Genomic DNA, 15,262 nt, shown 5'->3' on the forward strand with positions numbered 1-15,262 from the left:
TCTATGGACGCAGAACCTAAGCCCCGTGAGGTGTGGCAAGCGGAAGACGGTGTAACGGAGTCACCTAGCTCCTGTGGGGGATGCGATGGGTAGATGAGGTGACACGTGAAGAAACACTTAACGGTTTCTGGCACCACATACGCGCTCAATAAATGTTCCCTCTGAGTCCTAGGTACCTCACCCCAGGCCGCAGACTCAGAGGAGGACAGAGGCAGGGGGCACTCCTCTCCTGGTCAGTCCAGTTTCAAAGTCCGCACTCTTTCCACAGGGCTGCAGGCGCCTCTCGGGATTCAACTGTCTTCACCGTCCTCTTCCAATCTGTGTGCGGTCCTGCTTCCAGCCCTTTTCAGGTCCACCCAGAGGGCCTTTTCTTTCTGTATGCTTAGGCTCAGAGTTGACAACTTCCTGGCCTTGCAGTACAGGCAGAGGAGGGAAATGAACAGAAGGATGAGCATAAGGAAGGGGCAGATGAAGAGGAAATAGAGTAAAGGTGCTGACGAGCAGATCCTGGAAGGAAACGTGGGCTCTGCGACAAAAAGGAAGAAAATGAAGAGAATAATTAGTCTCCAGCTTATTTGTACTCATCAGTTATAAACACTTCTGGGATTTATTGTTACAGGAAAATATATGTAAGAATAACGGGGCCAAACGGCAGTGTGCCCCTTAAATCACATGCGAGGAGCAAAGGGAAGGGAGCTGGGAGAAGAGAGCTCCAGGATGGCCTGTTCCAGCCTGACTCCCCCTCACCCAACAATTTCCAACCACCAGAGGTTCCCATGACCTACTTAAAACGAACAGCCAGAAAGAAAAACAAAACAGAAAAGAAAACCTCTCCTTTAATCTTCTTTCCTCAGAAAAGATATCTATAATTCAACCCTCGTTCCCAACTCTGTTGCCGGTCCTGAATTTTTAACTGAGTTATTCCCACTGCTGCTTCTGAAAACACACACAGACACACACGCACGCGCACGCGCACACGCATGCTCTGCACTGTCCTGATAAGAACAACAGCAGCTACAAGTAAGAAGCACCATCCCTTCCTGAATCTCCAAACTGGTCTCACACTCCCCCACCCCCATTCAGCTCCTTTCCCCTCTTGCTCTTACCATCACCTCTACCTGGCGTGCTCACTGCATCATATCCTCGAGGTCCTACTGGCCTCACTCTCCATCACTCCAGCCTTCCACCTCTCCTCAGGCAGTTTTCCTCTTCTTTCTATCCTCTTCTCACACATGCCTTTGTTTAGACCCCTTTCATCCCCTTTTAACCATCTTTGTCATCACAGTTACTTGAGTAGCTCTGACAGTGTCCTTTGTTTCTATAGTCCTTGCAGTGCCTAGCACATGTGCCTGATAACGTTTGCTGATCTGAATTAAACTGGATTCACTGCAACCACATGGGCAAAGGCTACTATATAAAGGCATGCTGAAGCATCTGGCAGCTGCAGTCCGAGGGGAAGTGCTATCAACACATGGACACACAGAGTACGCACCAGCAGCCCCCGAGGGGTTCCTGGCCACACAGCCAGGGAAGCAAAGGCGAGAGAACTGCCAGTGCCACAGGCTCCAGGAAGCAGTGCCTCAGGTGACTAGTCAAAGGACAGGGATTCAGTCTCTCGATGCACAAAGACATATGCTTAAAGAGACACCAACTATTAAATGTAGTCTTCTGACTACATTTGTTTATGACAGGATATTCAAAACCAGGGCTCTTCTGAAAAATCTGATGCTAATAGTAGCTGTGCTTTTATTGGAAAACTGTAATGACCTAAGCACTTTCTTCTTCAGAGGTTAAGCTGTAGGATTCATGGGATTACAGACGCTTAGAGATGAAGATGACAGGTTTAGAGGTCATTGCGACCAACCTCATGCTGCAAGAATTCCATTTTTTTTTGGCATTGCAGATACATTTTGCACACTGAAGGACATCTCTTTGTGGGAGGTTAAGAAAGAATCTAAACCTGTGTCCAGCTCCTGCATTGTAAACTCCGGGAGGAGAGGGCCTATGTCTTACGTATCTTTTCCCCTTGTGCAGCACTTTGCTCATAGGTCATCAATGGAGACTAAAGAATGAGTCAATTGTGTGAGTGATTTGCGCACACAGGAACCCAGGAGTAGCTATCATCATGTTACCCAGAGTAAAGACCATCACTGAACGTTAGCCTGGCAGCTCTGAACAGGGCTGGCAAGGAGCTACGGGGGTTTGTGGCCCGGTTCTTCTCTGGTCTCATTTATATTCTCCACCCTAGATTTGGTTTTTGTTTTTGAAAGGGTGGGCAATGATAAAGATAGATTTTGAATTCTTTCTCATCTCCTCTCCACATCCTACCTGACCCTTCTCTCCAAGGCCCTGGCTTGACTACAATATTTCTCCCAGGTCTTACCTGAATACATTTGAAAGCGTATGGTTAAGAAGGAAGTGCAGACTGAAATGCTGAAAGAGAATAGAGCTGGAGAGTGGGTAAGAGGTCTGGCCTTGCTACTTCACACTACTCCTGTGCAGAGTAGGGATTGAGCACCTCCTATGTCTCAAGGAGAGCTGGGTTCAAATCCTGGCTCTACAACTTACTGCTATTGACTTTGGACAAATTACTTTTCCTCTCTCTCTAATCATTAGTTTCCTAGTCAATCAAGCGAGGATAATAATTTCTAGAGTTGTGATGAGATAATGCTTAATAAAGCATGAAACAGTGCCTAGCACATTTGTTGAGTCAGCAAGAAATAAATATCAGCTAGAAAGCTACTAAGAAAGTTAGGAAAATCATAGGTGACTTTTTCCCAAGAGACCAGGCAGAAAAGAGGGCTGAACCTGATGATTCCTCACTCAGGGACCGCAGACTTGGCCGTGTCCTTCCACAGCCAACGTCTCTCCCTTGACTCTCTGATCTCCCTGTCCCCTGGGTGGGTGGGTGACATTCAGCTGAGAGTCAAATGATTACTTGGGAGACTCTGGCTTCCTGTTCCAATCACGAGAGGCAGAGAACCGGGAGGTAAGAGTCCGCGGCACCCGTGGGTCACCATTGCTAGGATGGTGGTGTGATGTTGGGGGGGATGGGGCCGGCACACAGAAGGTGGAAAGAAACCTGGCGCTTGGATTTTCTGCCACTGAGACTCTAACCTTCCATGTGAAGGGACTGCCAGAGGGCTTGACTATCTAAATGGGGCTGGGCTTCGAGCAATCTGCCATCCAAGGACGACAAAGTGTGCCCTTCGCAGTGCCGAATTGGCCAACAGCTAGAAACTGTCAGTGCTTCTAAATTACCTCTCCTGGGAGGGCGGTGTTTGCTCTGGATCCCACAGTCACCATTCCCACCATCTGCCTCTCACCTGTATCTGGATTGGCATTAGTGACATTCAAAACCATTAAGGTTTGGCATTTTGAAGCAATCTGAGTAAGTGCTCAGTGCTCCAAGTACAAGGTCTGTAAGGAAGAGCCAGAAGTATAATGAGAACACTGCATCACAAGGTTTAGTTTGTAACTTGCTTCTACCCCCAGCCAAACACATCATGAGGAGCGTTCCTTTCTGATATTACCCAAGAAATACCGACTTTAGGAGAAGAAAGGTGGAGGATGATGAGGGGGCTACCAACGTACCCCCAACCCCAGACTTGGGCAGCTGACGTGCCAGGTGTGGCCGTGTGGGAGGGGTGGCTCCTGCCAAGAACTGAAAGCAGGATTAGGTAACCTGATACAAGCGCATCCCAGAGTAAGTGAGCCCCTTACAGCATCAGTTTCAACTCCATTGAAGAGTCGCTTGCTCATTTTTCATCAAGCATTTGTTGAACCGAGCGCTATGTGCCAGGCCTTGTTGGAAGCACCGGGGTAGCGTTGATAAAATAGCATGTTCTCTCCAGAAACATCAGTGTGATAGGGGCATATCTCCTTTGAGAATCCACTTTCTAAATATATCCTTACCCCCCAAAAGCTGGGAAATAGTGACAAATACCATTCTATTACAAATAATCCAGTCCCCAGAAAGCTTTATAGCCTTGCCTATTAATCACAGAGAATTCTCTAGAATGAGATACAAAAAGACTCAAGCAGCTGTAGCCCCCGCTTTGGCTTCGTCATAGCTAAGGAAGTAAGATGGAGAGGAAAAATGCAAGGTGCGTTCCACCAGGGAAATACCTCTCAACTTTTCTGCCTTCACAGGATCTATATGCTTCACAGTTCTATCAAGTAGTCCTAAACTAACCCAACCCAGAAGTGCCAAATAAAGGTGGTAGAAAACCATTTGAGAAGTGAGAGTTGGTAGCCTATTGTATTTCAACTGGCCTTTATTCATACACAGGCTGGTCCTGACCAGGAGGGCAGCTACACGGATTCAGTATTGGAGTACTGTTTCTGTGCCAAGCACTGTGCTAGTGCTGAGAACAAGACATTCAGTCTTTGCCTTCTCAGAAGGTATTGTGTGGCACTGAGGATGGATGTTACACAGGTGGGATGACTAAGAAAATAAGCTAAGTCACTGAGAAAGTGGCAGTTCAGTTGGTTGGTGAATGATTAGTAGGTGTTGATCTGGGACAGGTACCAGGAAGGAGCATTCCAATCAGGAGGTGATATAAGTTCACTCAAGATGTTGGACTGGGCTTCCCTGGTGGCACAGTGGTTGAGAGTCCGCCTGCCGATGCAGGGGACGCGGGTTCGTGCCCCGGTCCGGGAGGATCCCACGTGCCGCGGAGCGGCTGGGCCCGTGAGCCATGGCCGCTGAGCCTGTGCATCTGGAGCCTGTGCTCCGCAATGGGAGAGACCACAGCAGTGAGAGGCCCGCGTACCGCAAAAAAAAAAAAAAAGATGTTGGACTGTCAGTCATAACCATTCTCTTCTAATCTTCCTCTTCTTCCTCTCTACTGGCTCTTTTCTCTCTAGATGTAACAGTGCTCAAGTCCCTACCATCTTCAAACCAAAACAAAACAAAGCAAAGCTTCACTGCACCTCTTGCCATTTGCTCGTCTTCTCTCTTTCCGTTTACATCAAAGCTCTTGAAAGCATGAACTGGATTTGATGCGCCCACTTTCTCCCTGCAGTCTGACTTTTCTCACTATTTTTCTGTAACTGCCCTATATTGTTAAACCCAATGGATATTTTCCTATTTGGGTCTTAATTGGCCTCTTTGCACTAGTCGAGTCTGTCGGCTCTCCCGACTCTTGATCCCTCCTGCCTTTGGTGTCTGTGATACCACCATACCCTGGTTCTCCTCCTACCTCTAGGCTACTCCTTCCACTCTCCTTCACAGGTTCCTCTTCTGCAGTCCCCCGAGAAATAGCCGTGTATCTCAGGGATCCATTCTTGGGCATCATTATAGGCCATAAGCTGATGATTTCTAATCTATAACTCTGGTAGAGATCTCATTTGGAGATCCTGAAGTTTATTGGACAGATCTCCCTAGATGACTCACTGGTACTCCAAACTCAATTCCAGTCCAACTTATTCAAAATGGAACTCATCTTCCCCTTTAGTCCTTTCTCCTATATTACCTCATTTAGTGACTGTCCCCACTATCCATCTTAGGCCAGAAGCCTGGTATTCATCCTCGATTCTCTTCTTCTGCTCATTCACCATCCACATACACCTAATCAGCCTTTAAATCCTGAAGACCCCATCTCCTAATATGGAATGCAGAATGCCTGTCTTTCTCTCAGCCCTCACAGGCACTGCCTTAATTCAGGCCTTCATCTTGTCTCACCTGGGTCCCTACAATCAATTTCAAATAGTTCTCCCTTCTCTGTGCCTACCTCCCTTTCAATTCATTTTTAACACTGTTCCCAGGAAGAGCTTTCTAAAATGCAAATCTGATGTGTCACTCTCCTGCCTGAACTTGTTCAACGACACTCTGTAACTTCCATGGGAAAGCTTATCTTCCCTAGCTCCAAACAAAAGACCCACTTGACATCTGTACCCGTTCCATCCCACTAGCCTCCTCTCTTGCCATCCTACCACAGTTTCTCTGATCATCTAGCATATACTTTCCTTTTCCCAAAACATGTGCCTTCCTTTTTATAGGCCCCATACTCTGGGGAACCTTTCCAGATCTCCTCCCAACCCAGCTCTTCATCCCAGCCCTGCCTCTGCTCCTTCCTTAGTATCCTGAGACTATTTCTTTCATGACACGTATCACGTTGGACTTTACTTCCCCACCAGACTCAGCTCTGTGGGAACAGATTCCATAATATATTTTTTGTGTGTCCTCAGAAGCTCATATAGTTATTTATTGAAGAAATTAAAGTATTTTATCACATAAATAGATATATACATAGGTAGATGTGTGTGTGTGTGTGTGTGTGTGTGTGTGTGTGTGTGTGTGTGCGCGCACACGCATCGCTAGCATGTTTGGAGTTATAAGGGGAGAAGGAGGTAACGTTTGTTGAGCACTTAGAGTACGCCAGGGACTGTGCTAGATACTTCATATGCATTTGTACCATAATCCTCATTTTATGAGAAAGCTGAGTAACCAGGGTATGACTTCATAGCTAGTAGGGAGGTGATAGAGCTGCAATTTGAGACTCGGCTTGTCTGATTCCAAACCCTGGGATTTTTCATCACCCACACTGTCTTCACAACTACCAGAAAGGAACAGCCAGGCAGAAGAAGTGAGATGCTATATTATACAGATTTACTTGGGAACACTTAACTGTACTTATAATGAAAACCCTCAGGTTCTCAAGGCACAGGCTTTCCAGCTCCTTCAGTTGTGAAGAATACAAAGACCATTCAGTCTGTAACATTTTCTTTCCAGAGTTGATCTTTTTAAAAATTTTACAGCTGTTTTATAAGACTTCCACAAAGATGAACAGTATATATATGCTTTGAACGATCCCACCTGTCTCAGAGGAGATGTGCTTTTTAGCCACAGAATATACACTTTTTACAGTTATTATCTATTTATTCTACTGCATAAACGGCTGAATCTACAGAGCCTAGGAATTCCAGTGGGAAAACATGTATGGAATGTGCTCAGGGTGGGGACTTCCTATAATTGTTGGAATGGAAGAAAAGCTGATAGGAAGATAAATCCTGCCTGGATACTTGGGAGAAGAATCCTGCTGAAGAATAGTCAGGGGACGAGAATGATGGACCCCAGCGAACAAGTTAGATAACTCTGACTTCCACTCTAGAAGCCTTGCTGGGGCTGGGATGCAACTGTCCCAACTCTGAGAAGGTACCATCCGTTCTCAGTAGCCCTCTTTCCCTCCTACAGACTGTCCCCAAAGCTAGCTGGTGCTGTAGGGATGTTATCTTTATTGATCCTTTCTACTCTTCCTGGGATGGGGCAGCAAGACCACACCTCTGCCTCTCCAGTGACCCTCTCTCACTGTAAGTTTAACCTATAGCTCACCTCTCGCCTTATCCTTAAACCCCACCAGAAAGAAATGGCTCAGAGGATGAGCAGGCTACAACATCTACTGGCTCCTTAGTCACCTGGGAAGATTTACTGGTCTGGCTGGAGGAATTTTTGCTTAATGAATGCCTGTTACATGCTTGGCATCGCACTGGCTGGAAGGAAGCCCTCTCCTCCTTCACGACCTCTTGCTCTACACACCTCCTAAAGCAGGATAAGTTGACCTTCCCACACAGAGAAGGGTCACCCTTTGGCCAATGGTCTTCAAGCAGCTGTCTTTTTGCCAGAGCCTGTAAACAAGTTCTATGGGACACACTTCCTCCCTTGATGACTTTCAAGGTGCAGTCAGGAGAGGCACACCCAATGACTATCACGACCAAAACTCCCATAGTTTGTTGAACACATCAATAAGAAGCTTGTCGCTTATTCGTTGAGAAAGGCTTTTTTTTTGTTGGGTTCGTTTTGACTCAGGGAGCATGTAGATATAGCTGATTTTGGTTCAACCAGATCAAACACAAAGTCACCATGTCCCTATTGCTCACCTCACTCCCACCACAGGTCAGCCTTCTGAGATTGGAGAATTACCCAAGAGGTAAGGATGTCTGCCTCCAACATTATTTGGTTATTTAAAGGGATACAATGTTGATGGCTTTTTTGTTTAAGAGGGAAAGTGGGGGAGGAGGTCAGATGCCCTTGACATTTAAACGTCCATGCCAAAACCTCAGGTAACCTTGTCTGCCCAAACTGACTTACTGTTGAGAGAAATGGCGAAGTTATTTTCTTTCGGGAATCTGTAAATTGTTTTCAGTCTGAAAAGAAGCAAAACATAGCTGGGTGGGAAAGCATAGGAGGGGAGACAAAGATTCTCCTGACCGCAAGCCATGACAGATGAACCGCTAGTTACCTGAAGGCAGCACCGTGAGCACCACACGCTGTGACTCGTCTGATGATTGGCTGACCCACTTGCTTGGGTTATCGTGTAGCTGCCACTCTGCCACCCTGCACCAGTACATTCCAGCATCCTCCATCTCCACTCGATGTATCATCAGGACAAAGTCTGCGGGGGATGAACGGTAACAGTGCAGGCGCCTCCTGAGCCCCTCTTCGCCATACTCCAGCAAGCCGTCATGCTGCAGGTGCACCAGCATTTTACTTCCAGAATTTTCTCTGTTCCAGTACCACATCACAGAGAACAGGGAGGCTGGGCTGCCCGCACTCTCCAGGCTGCAGCGGATGGCCACCTCGCTGTGCTCGGAGGCATTTTTTGTCCCGGACACTTTGGAGATGCGTACCTTACTTCCTAGGAAATAAAATGGCGGTAAGTTCGAGAAGAACCCAGATCTTAGATTGGACACCTCCTCTGAAAAGTCTACTTCTCATTGAAGGGATGCCATCTTATAATTTTTAGATATCAGGTCCTTCATCTTTAACACTTTTCCTTGACCCTTATCCTTCTTCCATATTTGCCAGAACATTCTCTGCTATGAATCAAACCAGCCACTTCCCTTCATCAGTCTGCCTCTTGCCTGCTGGACCTGACACTGAAAACCACCCAGCTTTGCCGGATGTTCTGCCCTGCTGCTTTTACTTCTCCCGGCTCAGCTCTCCCTTCTGCTTCCCAGAAAGGCCATTCGAAACTTCCAGCCCGCCCCTCAAGTCCCATGTTCCACCACTACCCGTTTTTGTTTTTGCAAATTACCCTCCTCCCATACACTGGATCTCACCTCAGGTATTAGACGCAGGGAAAGAGGAGGTTACCCAAGAGACTGAGCATTTTCATACATGTGTTAGAATATCACTCAAGGAGACTATTTACATTATTGGATTAGACTAAATTTTAAACAGATTTTGACATTTACTTTTTTAAAATGTTCCCCTTTTAACTCACAGGTGAGGACTTGGAACGCTAGAGTAATCACACACAAAATAAATTATAGTATGCACTAAATTTTCAACTCTACTACAAACATATTTATTGATCTATCTTTAAAAGAACATCTTTGTCTGATCCTACATTCTTTTTTAGCTACCATCTTTACTCTCTCTTTCCCTTTATAGAGAAGCATGTGAAATATTAGTTTACATGGTACTGCCTCTGCTTCCTCACCTCAAGTTACTCCCTACTTCATTGCCATCAGCTTTCCAATCTCATCTCTAGGCTCTGGCCGAGGTCCCCAGAAAAGGCCCGATTTCCCAGCTCAAGAGACCTTCCAGTCTTTTTTTGTCTTCTCTGCAGTTTCTGTCACTGAAATCCATTTTCTTCTGATATCCTCTCCTCTTTTGATTTCAAGAGAAAGCATCCCTCCTACAATTCTTACGAATCCTTCTCAGTATCTTTCCCTGGGGCCTCTTCCTTAACTTACTTCCTACACCAGGGTACACAGCTAGCTACTCCCAGCCAGCCACACACAGCCCACAAATATGTTTTATTTGACATCTTCAGTATTTTAAAAGAATTTGAATTCATTATGGACATTCCAAAATGAGTGACGTCACCAAAAAAAGATTTTAGGCATTTCTTGATAGACTAAAAGATTGAACAGCACTGGTCCCACGTTTCTGAATGGGAAGCGCTGGCTTGAGCTAAGAAATGGTGCGCACTTCTTAAAGGGGTGGGCACACACTGTCAAGATTCAGCTTGGACAACTGGGAGAAAGGGATGCCAGCCACCCAGATGGAGAATGGAGTGGCCATAAGCCTTGTGGGATGGCCAAGATGATAAACACCATCATGATGATTTGGGACATAAGGATGATTTGGGATATGCTGAATGTGAGGCTCTCTGGGTCAACCAAGTAGAAATGTGCAACAAGCAGATGGGTAGAAAGGCCCGGAGCTCAGGAGATGGGGGCTAAGCATAAAATCTTAGAGCTGTTTCACTGAAGGTGGTAGTTGGTACCGCCAAGGTGGGATTTAAGAGGTTTTGAAAGGCACAGAGAGAAGAAAAATGGTCTCAGGTATCCCTGATGAACACCTGCATTGAGCAGGGAGAGGAAGGGCATGGAGAAGGGCGGCCAGAGCGGCAGGAAGAGACCCTCGCGCTCAGCTGCTACTTTGCCCCTGCTGCTCCCAGCCGACTGCGAGCTCCTTAAGGCTCTGCCTTCTTTATCTTTGGATTCCTAATTGCCTAACACATAGCAATGTTCATTATAATCTTATTTTTTGATGTTACACTGAAAATAGAATTTTCAGTGCCAAACTAGATTAACTTATTTGCATCGTGCTTTTGGATCTTGGCCAGCTCCCAAACCTTAGCTGTGAGGTTCATTTAATTTTAATCAACATTGGAGGTGACCTAACTAATGCTGACAGATCTAATCAACCCTGCCCACATTTAGACCACGGCACTCTTAGACTAATGCAAATGAATGGAACTTCTATTTCTTTCTTTTTTTTTGGTGGTACACGGGCCTCTCACTGTTGTGGCCTCTCCCTGTTGTGGCCTCTCCCGTTGCGGAGCACAGGCTCCGGACGCGCAGGCTCAGCGGCCATGGCTCACGGGCCCAGCCGCTCCGCGGCACGTGGGATCCTCCCGGACCGGGGCACGAACCCGCGTCCCCTGCATTGGCAGGCGGACTCTCAACCACTGCGCCACCAGGGAAGCCCTCTATTTCATTTTTAAAGATCTCCTGAGGAGGAGGAGATGCCCTCAGTAAGCCATTCCAGCAGGTGACTACTTCTATTTGCCTTATGTTTAGGCAGCCAAACGTTGAACAGCAGTCTCTCCATACATCCCTATAGAGTTGGACAGTTTCTGTTCACAGTGGGAGAAATATGCTTTGTATTACTCTCTTTCTGCCAAATTACAGTAGAGCCCCACTGGAGTGACACAGCTTGTTTTACAGAGAGCTGGAGATACGATACCCTGGGTCGCTGCATAGACCAGCCTGTCAGGCTGAGAAGCAAACCAATCAAAGGGATCTTGCTCCCATCTAAGCTTCTCCAAATCTCAGCTTGACTCAAAGGGACCCCCGCCTGCTCTGGTGGGCTATCCAGTCCTGCAGTCACTGTGCAGGTGGGCACTATTCCTATGACTGTAGGTCATATTTTTACCTTCATCTAATCACTCCATAGAACAGCTGCCCAAGAGAAGACGGCAATTCTACAGAAAGATGAGTGAGAATATACTTGCAAGGTTTACCTGTGGGCCTGAGCTTCAATTCTGTTAGACCTGACGTCTTTTCTCCAAGCTTGTGCCAAGTGCCATTTGTAGACCAGAGCCATTCCTCCACAGCGCAGCGATATTTGCCCTGATCGCTGTCTTCCACGTTCAGAATGTGTAGCTGAAACGAGTCTTGGGAAACTTTATCGGCGTGGAATTTTTGTTTTCTCCATGCGGTCTGAAATTCATCCCCGTATTTTACTACGTGGGTTCGGTCCATTTCCAGGATCCTCAGCCAGGTTGCATTAGTGGACGTGGCAGAGAAGTACCAAGTAACAGCCAACCGAAGGTTTCCAGTGGATTGGCACAGGATGTTACACTCTATGTCTGTGTTGGAGTTGATGGAGATCTCTTGGACTTGACTACTTGAATTCACTTTCAGCTTGCTCTCTAAATTAAAAGAATGGTACCATTACTTTTGTTACTTTGCTAGAAAATAGAACTTTAAAGTAGAAGGGACATTGGAGGTCAACTAGGGCCATACCTCCTACACCCATCAAATGTGTGAATTCCCTCTTCAGCAGCCCCACTAACTGCTCATTCAGCCTTTGAACAACTCACTAACTGACAAAGCACCCATTCCACCTTTGGACATGCTGCCACCAGAGGACTCTTTCTGATATCAAGTTGAATTTGACTTCTCCATAACTTCCATCCACTGGTCCTAATTCTACCCCTGCCCCGGAGGCGTGGGATAGGGAGTGTGGGGCAGGGAGGAAGTGTTATGCAGAAAAGCCAATCTCTTCCACATGAAAATGCTTCAGTATTAGATAACCAACAAGGACCTACTGTATAGCACAGGGAACTCTGCTCAACATTCTGTAATAACCTAAATGGGAAAAGAATAGACACGTACATGTATATGTATAACTGAATCACTTTGCTGTACACCTGAAACTGACACAACATTGTTTATCAACTATACTCCAGTATAAAAGAAAAGAAAAGAAAATGCTTCAGTATTTTGGCACCGACATCTTCTCTTCTATAGCATTTCATAAATCAAATTGAGAGAAAGTGGCCCTATTAATGCTTTGTCTGTGTGTTCACTATCCAGATACTCCTAGATCCACAGTTTGCCTAAGTCTAATTGTATCTGCCGGCAAACATGGGTAAACAAGAGGAAGTTGTACGTGGGCTATTACAACTGTGCGTTTCTTTGCAGCCACTCGACTGTGGGAACATTGTACGGATATGGAGTCAACTATCCTTTAACCCAGAGCTTTCCTGCTTTGTCAGAAAGATGAACGGTAAAGCCTGGCTTCCAAATCTTATGCTTATCTTCTTGCTGACGTCACCAGTTCTACTTTTGTGGCTGCTTATTGATGCTCCCAGTAGGTCCCTTTACTCTTCCTTCAACAAACATTTATTAAGCATGTACTATATTATGTGCCAGACTATTCCAGGCTCTGTGGATCCCTCCCCTCAGTCTCTGCTTAGAGGAAGAGACTAGTACAGGACAGAGGCTTAGAGATTATAGGATTGTGTCACCCAGGGGGGACAGAGGTATGCAGAAGTGGCTGTCAGAGCACACAGCAGGACTGTCTAACCCAAATGTGGGAGTGAGGGGAGGCTTCCTGGAGGAGATATCTCTAAGCTACGTCTTAAGGGTTAATAGGAATTAATCTGATGGAGAAGGGGTTAAGGAATTCCATGCAAAAGAAGCAACTTGAACAAAGACTAAAAATGAGAGAGAGCATAGAGTATGTGAGGAACTTCCAGTAGTTCAGTGTGGCTGGAGCTCAAATTCAAGATGGAAAGTGGAAAGAGATGATGCAGGAAAGACATAAATGTATCAGATGGTAAAGGACCTTGCCATGTAATGGGAGTTTGGACATGAGGTAGACGTGGAGGAGTAGTGGATGACTCAGGTTTCCTGCTTGGATCACCGATGGATGGTGGGAACATGGAGAACAACGTCAGAGGAGTAGCTTTGGAGGGATAATAATGGTGTATTTATGTTTTGACATAGTGAGTGTAGACATGTCTTAGAGGCAATTGCATTGATGAGTCTGGAGATCAGAAGAGAAGTATTTCAAGATAATGAATTTGGGATTTGTCAGCATATAGCCTGAATCCCTGGGTAGGAATAAGCCCACTTTGGGACAGTGTACAGAATGAGAAGAGAGGAAGTTGAGGATGAAACCCAAAGGGATGAGTCAGTGAAGGAGGAGGATTCTGCAAAAGAGAATGAGAAGGAGCAGTCGGCGTGTCAGGAAGGAAACCAAGAAAATCTTGTGTCATAAGGTCAAGAAAAGAGAAGTTTTAAGAAGAAAGGATTAAACCAACAATTTGGAATACATCAGAAAGGACAAGTAAATTAAGGCATGAGTTAATCAACAAGGAGATCATTGCTATTACCAAAAATATAGCTCAGTAGCTGAGATAATGACTGCTACCACGTTTGAACATCTGCTTGGTGTGTCAGGCACTGTACTAGGAATGTGTCGCCATCTTTAAATTGCACATCAGCAATTTACATATGGGGGTCACTGGGCTTGGACAGATTAAGGTGCCTTGTCTAAAGTGATGCTTCTATCCAGTGCTTGTCAGGTCTAAATGACGTCAAAGCCTCTTGAACACTTTGCCCTAAGAGAATGGAAGTCATGAAAGATACCAGCACAGCAGAATTTGCCAAGTTGTGTCTTACTTTTAATCTCTATCCTCTATTACCAACTGACAAGGTAAATTATTTTGACTGTAATCATAAATTCTCTAACTCTTGTATATTAACATATCAAAATGAATGGATAAATGTATTTAATGGGATTTACATTATCCATACCACCAGGGGACACATTCTAAACATTTAATGACTGATCAGGCATGGGTACTGACCAATCCGAAAGAATTCCTCACCACTGGATCTGGTCCTAGATGTCCCCTGCTGTGCCACGTGGTTCCCTTTAGTTGCTGAGTAGTGGGGACTTATGGGAAATGGGGAAGGGGCAACAGTTAGAATTCGTCAGTGTGGAAGTATTTCAATGTTTTAAAAACCAGTATGGCGGGACTTCTCTGGTGGCGCAGTGGTTAAGAATCCACTTGCCAATGCAGGGGACATAGGTTGGAGCCCTAGTCTGGGAAGATCCCACATGCCGCAGAGCAACTAAGCCCGTGTGCCACAACTACTGAGCCCGCATGCCACAACTACTGAAGCCCGCGCGCCTAGAGCCTGTGCTCCGCAACAAGAGAAGCCACCGCAATGAGAAGCCTGCGCACCGCAATGAAGAGTAGCCCTAGCTCAACTCAACTATTGAAAGCCCGCCTTCAGGCACAAAGACTCAACACAGCCAAAGAAAAACAAAAACAAAAACCAGTATGGCCATTTTGTGCATATTGACTTAATGTTAACCTGGATATCCCTCTGTGTGTGTGTGTGTGTGTGTGTGTGTGTGTGTGTGTGTGTTTGTTTCTGGTTCCTTTTTTAAATTGAAGTATAGTTGATTTACAATGTTTCAGGTATACAGCAAAGTGATTCAGTTATACACATATATATTTTTATTCAGGTTCTTTTCCATTATAGGTTATTATAAGATATTGAATATAGTTCCCTCTGCTATACAGTAGGTCCTTATTGTTTATCTATTTTATATATACTGGTGAATATCTGTTAATACCAAACTCCTAATTTATCCCTCCCCCTCCCTTCCTGTATATCACTTACATATGGTGCTTACTTATAATACAAACTTGGGGAAAAGGTATTCTATGCTTTAATTCTATAACTTACCCTAAACGGGAGGAATGTTTAAAAATAAAGC

At 45.6% G+C, this 15,262-nt stretch overlaps 1 protein-coding gene across 1 annotated transcript in view; it reads right to left on the reverse strand.

Annotated features, from left to right (window-relative positions):
• Positions 1–290: 290 nt before the first annotated feature.
• CD101 (CD101 molecule) overlaps positions 291–15,262 on the reverse strand; it is a gene marked incomplete at both ends in the record, with an annotated part of 33,750 nt that continues 18,778 nt past the window's right edge. Inside the window, 3 exons of the mRNA XM_082659135.1 lie at positions 291–526; positions 8,244–8,639; positions 11,481–11,891. Coding sequence (XP_082515261.1) covers positions 291–526; positions 8,244–8,639; positions 11,481–11,891 — 1,043 coding nt within the window. The remainder of the gene's footprint in view (positions 527–8,243; positions 8,640–11,480; positions 11,892–15,262) is intronic.

Source organism: Grampus griseus, assembly GCF_964374135.1.
Source record: "Grampus griseus genome assembly, chromosome: 1".
Classification (NCBI taxonomy): domain Eukaryota; kingdom Metazoa; phylum Chordata; class Mammalia; order Artiodactyla; family Delphinidae; genus Grampus; species Grampus griseus.